General features: G+C 42.3%; 1 protein-coding gene across 1 annotated transcript; it reads left to right on the top strand.

Annotated features, from left to right (window-relative positions):
• Positions 1 to 231: 231 nt before the first annotated feature.
• CTGF (connective tissue growth factor) lies at positions 232 to 3459 on the top strand. Its single transcript, XM_012665215.1, has 5 exons — positions 232 to 536; positions 649 to 865; positions 1094 to 1345; positions 1478 to 1689; positions 2073 to 3459. Exons 1-5 carry the CDS (start codon positions 471 to 473, stop codon positions 2367 to 2369), a joined length of 1044 nt encoding a protein of 347 aa, XP_012520669.1. The 5' UTR covers positions 232 to 470; the 3' UTR covers positions 2370 to 3459.
• Positions 3460 to 8173: the final 4714 nt, after the last annotated feature.

Here is an 8173-nt window from a genome sequence, read left to right as displayed (position 1 = left end):
ATGCTGGAAATACTGTGCCTTTTTTTTTTTCTGGTGAGCTGGAGTGTGCCAGCTTTTTCAGACGGAGGAATGCTGAGTGTCAAGGGGTCAGGATCAATCCGGTGTGAGTTGATGAGGCAGGAAGGTGGGGAGGAATGCGAGGAATGTCCCTGTTTGTGTAGGACTCCATTCAGCTCATTGGCGAGCCCGGCCGCCCGGAGCGTATAAAAGCCTGGGGCCGCCCGCCTCAGCCTCACACAACAACTCTTCCCCGCCGAGAGGAGGCAGCCAGTGCAACTGCAACCTCAGGAGACCGACCGCCTCCAGCCTGACAGCAGCCGCCCCGGACCGACAGCCCCAGAGACGACAGCCCGGCGCGTCCAGGCACCCGCCTCCGGCCAGACCCAGCGCCCCCGGTCCCGCCACCCGCGCCGCGCCCCCCTCGCCGCCGTCGCCGCGCCCTGCTCCCCGACGCCCGCAGCGCCCCGACCATGTCCGCCGCCGGCTGGGGCCCCGTCCGCTTCGCCTTCGTGCTCCTGCTCGCCCTCTGCAGCCGGGTAAGCGCCGGAGCCCCCGCCGCAGCCGGCGGCTGCCGGAGGGACTCGGGACTGGCCGGGGAGGGCGTGCGCGCCGACCGAGCGCCTGCTCACCGCCCCTTCCTCCCTGCAGCAGGCCGTCGGCCAGGACTGCGGCGGCCAGTGCCAGTGTCCCGCCGCGCCGCGCTGCCCGGCCGGCGTGAGCCTCGTGCTGGACGGCTGCGGCTGCTGCCGCGTCTGCGCCAAGCAGCTGGGCGAGCTGTGCACCGAGCGCGACCCCTGCGACCCGCACAAGGGCCTCTTCTGCGACTTCGGCTCCCCGGCCAACCGCAAGATCGGCGTGTGCACCGGTAAGACCCGCAGCCCCCGCCGCCCGGCGTCCGGCCACTTCCTCCCTGTCGCGCAGCCGCCCGCTAGAAAAAGAAAGCGCTCCGGCGGAGTTTCTTCCTCCGGCTGCGTCCAGCCCGCCCCCTGCAGCCCCGGTCCCAACTCACATCCCCGACGCGCTTGCTTTGAAAGCGCGGGGAACCCGTGCCTGACCTCCGCATTCCCCCTTTCCCTCCCGTCCTCTCCTTCAGCCAAGGATGGTGCGCCCTGCGTCTTCGGCGGGACGGTGTACCGGAGCGGAGAGTCCTTCCAGAGCAGCTGCAAATACCAGTGCACCTGCCTGGACGGGGCGGTGGGCTGCGTGCCCCTGTGCAGCATGGACGTTCGCCTGCCCAGCCCTGACTGCCCTTTCCCGAGGAGGGTCAAACTGCCCGGGAAATGCTGCGAGGAGTGGGTGTGTGACGAGCCTAAGGACCAAACTGTGGTTGGCCCTGCCCTGGCGGGTGAGTTGCGTCTTGTCTAAGGCAGTGTCGTGACTCTCTGTCCCAGGGAGTGAGTCCTAATTGTGCCAAACGGAGGGGGGAAATCTCTTATCCAGGCGTTTTACCTTGTGTTTGTGTGCTCCGCTCTCACAGCTTACCGACTGGAAGACACGTTTGGCCCAGACCCAACTATGATCCGAGCCAACTGCCTGGTCCAGACCACAGAGTGGAGCGCCTGTTCCAAGACCTGTGGGATGGGCATCTCCACCCGGGTTACCAATGACAACGCCTTCTGCAGGCTGGAGAAGCAGAGCCGCCTCTGCATGGTCAGGCCTTGCGAAGCTGACCTGGAAGAGAACATTAAGGTGGGTGTTCTGCTCCTATTAACTAATTTTCACCGAATTGATAGCAGATAGCACCAGAGTTTGGTCTCTTGTCACTCTTGTTGTTATACCCCCATTATCTCCAAAAATATCTTACCATTGAGCTGTTTTGCTGCAGTGAGAGATTGTGCAATAGGAACCACCAGTTTTCCACTACAAAATCTTCCACAGTGTTAGTTAATTCAAGACATTCCAAAAGAGGCCATGTCTATTTTTGGAAAACTGGCAAATGAGACTCAAACTTCCTCTCCTCAAAACATAAACAGAAGTCAGACAACAGAGGACTAGAACCGAGGGTTGAAGAAAGCCACTCCCCTTGTAGAGTCATTGATTTTTTTTTTTCTCTTCTCCCTTATTTCCCTTAGAAGGGCAAAAAGTGTATCCGTACCCCCAAAATCTCCAAGCCTGTCAAGTTTGAGCTTTCTGGCTGCACCAGCGTCAAGACATATCGGGCTAAATTCTGCGGAGTGTGCACGGATGGCCGGTGCTGCACCCCCCACAGAACCACCACCCTGCCTGTGGAGTTCAAGTGTCCTGACGGTGAGGTCATGAAAAAGAGCATGATGTTCATCAAGACCTGTGCCTGCCATTACAATTGTCCCGGAGACAATGACATCTTTGAGTCACTGTACTACAGGAAGATGTATGGAGACATGGCGTGAAGCCAAAGAGTCAGAGACATTAACTCATTAGACTGGAACTTGAACTGATTCACATCTCATTTTTACGTAAAGATGATTTCAGTAGCACAAGTTATTTAAATCTGTTTTTCTAACTGGGGGAAACATTCCCACCCAATGCAGACCATTGTGCCATGTCAAACAAATAGCCTATCAACCCCAGACACTGGTTTGAAGAAAGTTAAGACTTGATTGTGGGACTACATTAGCACCCTGTGCCAGAGTGTATACTAAGGTGTGGCTTTAGGAGCAGTGGGAGGGCACTAGTAGAAAGGATGGTACCATCACATGTCATCTTAAAGTAGCTATATGCCTGCTATTTGGAATGTAACCGAGAAGGAAAATTTTAGTGTGCTCGCTGACCTGCCCGTAGCTCCAGCGACGGCTAAGATGTGCCATTCTCCAGCCGTCATGAGGCTGAGTCAAGTTGTTCTTTAAGTGAGAACGGCAGACTCAGCTCTGACATTCTGATTCAAATGACAGTGTTCAGGAATCAGAATCCCGTCTGTTAGACTGGACAGCTTGTGGCAAGTTAATTTGCCTGTAACAAGCCAGATTTTTTTATTGATATTGTAAATATTGTGTGTGTGTGTATATATATATATATATATTTGTACAGGTATCTAAGTTAATTTAAAGTTGTTTGTGCCTTTTTTGTTTTTGTTTTTAATGCTTTGATATTTTGATGTTAGCCTCAACTTCTGAACACCGTAGGTAGGATGTAAAGCTTGTCTGATAATTCAAAACATGAAATGGATACGTAAATGGAAATTCTGCTCAGTTAGAGGGACAGTCCATCAGAACAGATTGTTTACTAAAGATGAGGCAGCAATGTCCTTGGAAGTCTGAATTCTAGGTAGGAAATGTGGTAGCCTCACTTTTAATAAACAAATGGCCTTAAAAAAAAAAAAATGAGTGACTCTACATAGCTGATCAGTTTTTTCACCTGGAAGCATTTGTTTCTACTTTGACTATGACTGTTTTCTGGACAGTTTATTTGTTGAGAGTATGACCAAAAGTTACATGTTTGCACCTTTCTAGTTGAAAATAAAGTATATATTTTTTCTATAAAGGGCTTGATTATTCATTTATTCTTCTATACATTTCTGAGTTTTCTTGAGTATAAGTAGGAAATATCTGTTTACCTTAAAATAATTAATAATGTTCTAAATTTTTTTGTCATATATAATAAATTGGTTAATTCGTAGCGTTTTTACATAAACATACTTCACACTGGATCAAGTGTCACAGATTTGTAGGCGTGCACACCACATTGAGTACACAGGCATTTTTAGTTACCTTCACAGTAATTTATAGACACTTTATATTCAATTCTCTCTGGATTACTTCAGTTGCCACTAACCCCTGTTATATTACACCTGGTCCTCTTTACGTTTAGGACCTCTCTGGCCATTGCAAGTTAATTTCCAACCCTTCACATCACAAAGTAGTCTACCTGCCTTGCACACGGAAAATGTTTAAATATTTTCTTAAATTGTATCCCCTACTGTAGGTCTATTTCTGGACTTCAGTATCCTACTGTTAAATCTGAAATGTATGAATTGAAGTCCACATTAAAATGGAGCCATTTAATAAGTCTTATTTTGTATAATTCTGTTTTCAGTTGCCATAACAACCAGTGACAAATGATGGCATAAATAGGAAATAAAGGATAGGCAAATCTTCCATTCATTAACATTAATAGAAATGTCTTAAAAGCAATTCTTCCACGTTCCTAAGTCTTTGGCTTTCTCAGACCTCAAGATTAATAAGTCCCACCTTACCAAGTGTTTTATAAATGATAAAATGAGATTGTTCAAGAAGCCTGGTGTGGAAATGATATCATACCTACCCAGGTAGGTTTTTATTCTACAGAAAAGTGAACTGAAATGAATGGAAAACAAAAAGAAAAGCTCCAATGGCAACTAGAAGCCCATTTTTTTCCAGATGAGAATAACTGTGGATTATAGGGGGAAAAAATTGCAGACAGACTAACCTTTCCCAGGGTAATTAGCAATGTTGTAGTGCCAGTGTCATTCTGAGAGACAAAAATACGCCTGAAAATAAAGACTCGTTCTACAAACAGTGCCTACGCCACAAACCAAAGGGAAAACTTCCCGTGTTCAAAATGTGAAGAGTATTTCTGGTCAAAACATTTGGCTTTTAGAATACACCCACATATGTACATAGCAACGCTGTCAGCAGCAGCACTCCACTTCCCCAAATAAACACACATGCACACACACACATAAACACATACACAGAGTACATTGTTAGGTCACATTTACTTTCTGTCAATTGACAAGTGCAAAGAAGAAAGGCCATGGTAAATGAGCTTGACTGTTCTGAAAAGAATCAGAGAATTCTGGAAAGATAAAAGTAGTAGTAGAAACATAGATTTCAGATTTCCCAAATCCCTACATAAAAACAGAGTAACTAGATTGCAAAACCAAATACCATATGCAATATTTATAACAAAATAAGGTGACAAGACACCCCTTGGCCCCAAAAATATGAGTAGGGACAAATCATCAACCACCCTAAGAACTGTTCTGTGTCAGCATGTGTGTGACAAAAGCAGAGAAACAACAGGGTATTGGATGCTTCTGAGAACAGGAGACCTCCAAAACAGCCAGCAAACATCCACAAGAAATATAGGAAGCCAATTTGAGAACAACTGCTGAAACTTGTAGGGGTTTTGGCCGACCACTCCAATAAAACTTAGAAGCCAGGGCGCCTTTCCAAGAGAGGACCACCACACTCTTGGGAGTGGAATCAAAATTGAGCAGGTCACTGAACAGATATTTCTCAAAAGAAGGGACACAAATGGCCAACAGGTACATGAAAAAAAAATTCACTAATCATTAGGGACATGCAAATCAAAACCACAATGAGATATCACTTCATTGTTAGAATGGTGATTATCAAAAGTATGAAAGATAGCAAGTATTGGTGAGGATGTGGAGAAAAAGGAACCCTGCACAATGCTATTGAGAATGTAAATTAGTCCAGCTATTAAAGAAAATCATAGAAAACACAATGAAGATTCCATAAAAAATTAAAAACAGAATTACCATATGATCCAGCAAGCCCAGTACTATGTATATATCCAAAAGAAATGAAGTCAGTATGTCAAAGAGGTATCTGCACCCCTCTGTTCACTGCAGCACTGTTTACAATAGCCAAGTTATGGAATCAACCTACGTGTTTATCAACAGATGAATGGATAAAGAAAATGTAGTATATACTCATGACGGAATACTATTCAGCCATAAAATAGAAGGAAATCCTGTCCTTTGTGACATGAATGAACCTGAAGGACATTATGTTAAGTGAAATGAGCCAGGTACAAAAAGACAAATATCACATGATTTATGTGGAATCTAAAAAAGTTGATCTCACAGAAGCAGAGAGTAAAATGGTGGTTACCAGGGGCTTGGGTGGTTGGGAGAAGAGGGTTGGGGAGATGTTGGTGAAAGGATATAAAATTTCAGTTAAGAGGAATAAGTTTAAGAGATCTATTGTACAAAAGTGATCCTAGTTAATAATACGTTGTATTCTTGAAAAATGCTAAGAGAGTAGATATAAAGTATTATCAACACAAAAATGATAATTATGTGAGGTAACACATAGGCTAATTAGCTAGATTTAGTCATCACACATATATACATGTGCATCAAAACACCACGATGTGCATGGTGAATTATGACTTCATCTGTAAATGTAAAAAAATAATATGGTACAATAAAACTTAAGAAGGTCAGGGACAACAAAGTCAATAAGAGAAGACCCAGATTAAAATGAGGGGAGGAACAGAGGCTCAAAATCTCAGGAAGTAAACTGCCATATTTTTAATACTGCGAGAAAACAAAGAGGAAGCTCCGTGAATTTAGAAAAGCTATCTAAAAAAAGCCTCCTTCTTGAACAAAGTTTAGGAAAACAAATTTTACATAAATTAGGAAAAGAAAATTACTGAAGCCAAATCACTTACAAAGTTACCAATTAAAAATAGAAGATAAGGGACAGAATGACATCTCTCCAGATAATAAAAGCATGTGAGATATACATGTCTACAAAACATAGCAAAACTATAACGTACTACTTCAAAAGAACATTAAGGAAATGATGTTAGACATAAATGATAGTAAGGAAACAATGTAGCATGCCATGTGTCTAATAAAATCAACCAACACCAAGACACGTTCTAGTAAAATTGCTGGGATTTAAAGAAAAAGGTTAAACTGTCTGGACATAAAGGCAAAAAGAACACGAGCCTTTTAAGTAAAAAGAAAATTAGCTCATCATTAGATTTTTTTGACAGGAATACTTTATGCCAGAAAAAAATAAATAACATATTTAAGGGAAAAAATGCGAGCCAAAGAATTTTTTTCCTCCAAAACTGACGCTCCAGAATGAAGGACACAAATAAACTATTAAAAACATACAAGAACTCAGAGCATATTGTTCCTCTGAGCCCTTCCTGAGGAACCTACTAGCAAACACAAACAATGAAAATGACGGAGGGATGGTATTAATAATGTAAGTACTGGTAGTGAGAATTGAATATGGCTTATCTTTAGAACTAAGACTAAATTAAGGCTAAAAAGGAGAAAGTATAGTTTACAGTGGCTATATGCTCTGACAGTGTAAAGTACAACCATAAAAAGTAGGGGAGAGAATGGAGATAGCTTTTGCCTTACCCCCTCAAAAACTTAACTGCTTTTATTGATGGTGGTGATATTAATATTGTTATTCCGAGACTGTTGGGTGTGGGATATGGAATAAAGCAAATTAGCCACTGTGGGTATTCTCATCCTATCCCCAGTGTTCATAAGTACTGGGATTCTTAGCCAGCGAGTCAAAAAATATAGATATACTATAAACATGGTAAGTAAAATTCTGTAGTCCTGAATTTGAATTGGAAATATCGGCATACACTCATGAGGTATTTTATCTCTTAAAATGCACACACATACATATATACATATTTATTTCCTACATCTGCCCACTGAAGAGACTTAGGTAGAATGACAACTCAAGAGCAATGAACATCCCTAGGACCAGATTGTACTCTTGAAATGTTACTTTCCTCTGAAAAAACTAGGGCTTCTTGGAGAATGACTGATTCCAAGTCTGGAATAAGAAATGTGTAAGATAAATACATTTATGTTCAGAACATCTTTTCATATTAGGTAATAAAGAAGTTAACAAGTATCCTTAAGATCATCGCAAAAAGACTCAGAAGATAAATGGAAGAGATTCCTACTAGAGATAAGGCAATCCGAGGCAATTAAGCTTCAATAAAGATGAGAACGGCAGTGCATAAAGCTTATCAACTATGCTTACATATTATTAGTTCATAATAATATAGAAAAAATCTAATTGGTTACTTTCTACAGATGATAGGGAACCAATTCAGTATACACAAAATATAATTTTTTAATGATGACTTCAGTATCATTTTTTTGTACACTTCACACCTCATAGTGCCTCTGAAAATATTGGCCCAATCTGTACCAACCCCAGACATAATCTAGAGATGGCTTTTTTTAAAAAAATAAATTGTTAGTCAATAGTATTCATCTCATGATGGTTAGTTTAAAGTAATTTTATACTCTTTTTAAATAGTTTTTTGTACTTTTCTAAATTTTCTGAAATGAATATGCATTATTTTATAGTGAGTTTTTTTTAAAATAAATATTCCACCACCTCATTAAAAAATAGCAAAGAATATGCCAAAAAATGTTAGAGTTTTTTGTGGTTTTGGATTTAGATAAACAGCTCAT

The sequence above is a fragment of the Propithecus coquereli genome, unplaced genomic scaffold, assembly GCF_000956105.1.
Source record: "Propithecus coquereli isolate 6110/MARCELLA unplaced genomic scaffold, Pcoq_1.0 Scaffold98, whole genome shotgun sequence".
NCBI classification, from domain to species: domain Eukaryota; kingdom Metazoa; phylum Chordata; class Mammalia; order Primates; family Indriidae; genus Propithecus; species Propithecus coquereli.
This window is presented reverse-complemented; position numbering and strand designations above follow the sequence as displayed.

What these genes read in the sequence shown, in the direction of transcription:
- CTGF (XM_012665215.1), top strand. Translation starts at nt 471, where the DNA reads ATGTCCGCCGCCGGCTGGGGCCCCGTCCGCTTCGCCTTCGTGCTCCTG. An exon ending in CAAGATCGGCGTGTGCACCG is followed by an intron (nt 866 to 1,093) that starts GTAAGACCCGCA and finishes CCTCTCCTTCAG; the next exon opens with CCAAGGATGGTGCGCCCTGC. An exon ending in ACCTGGAAGAGAACATTAAG is followed by an intron (nt 1,690 to 2,072) that starts GTGGGTGTTCTG and finishes TATTTCCCTTAG; the next exon opens with AAGGGCAAAAAGTGTATCCG.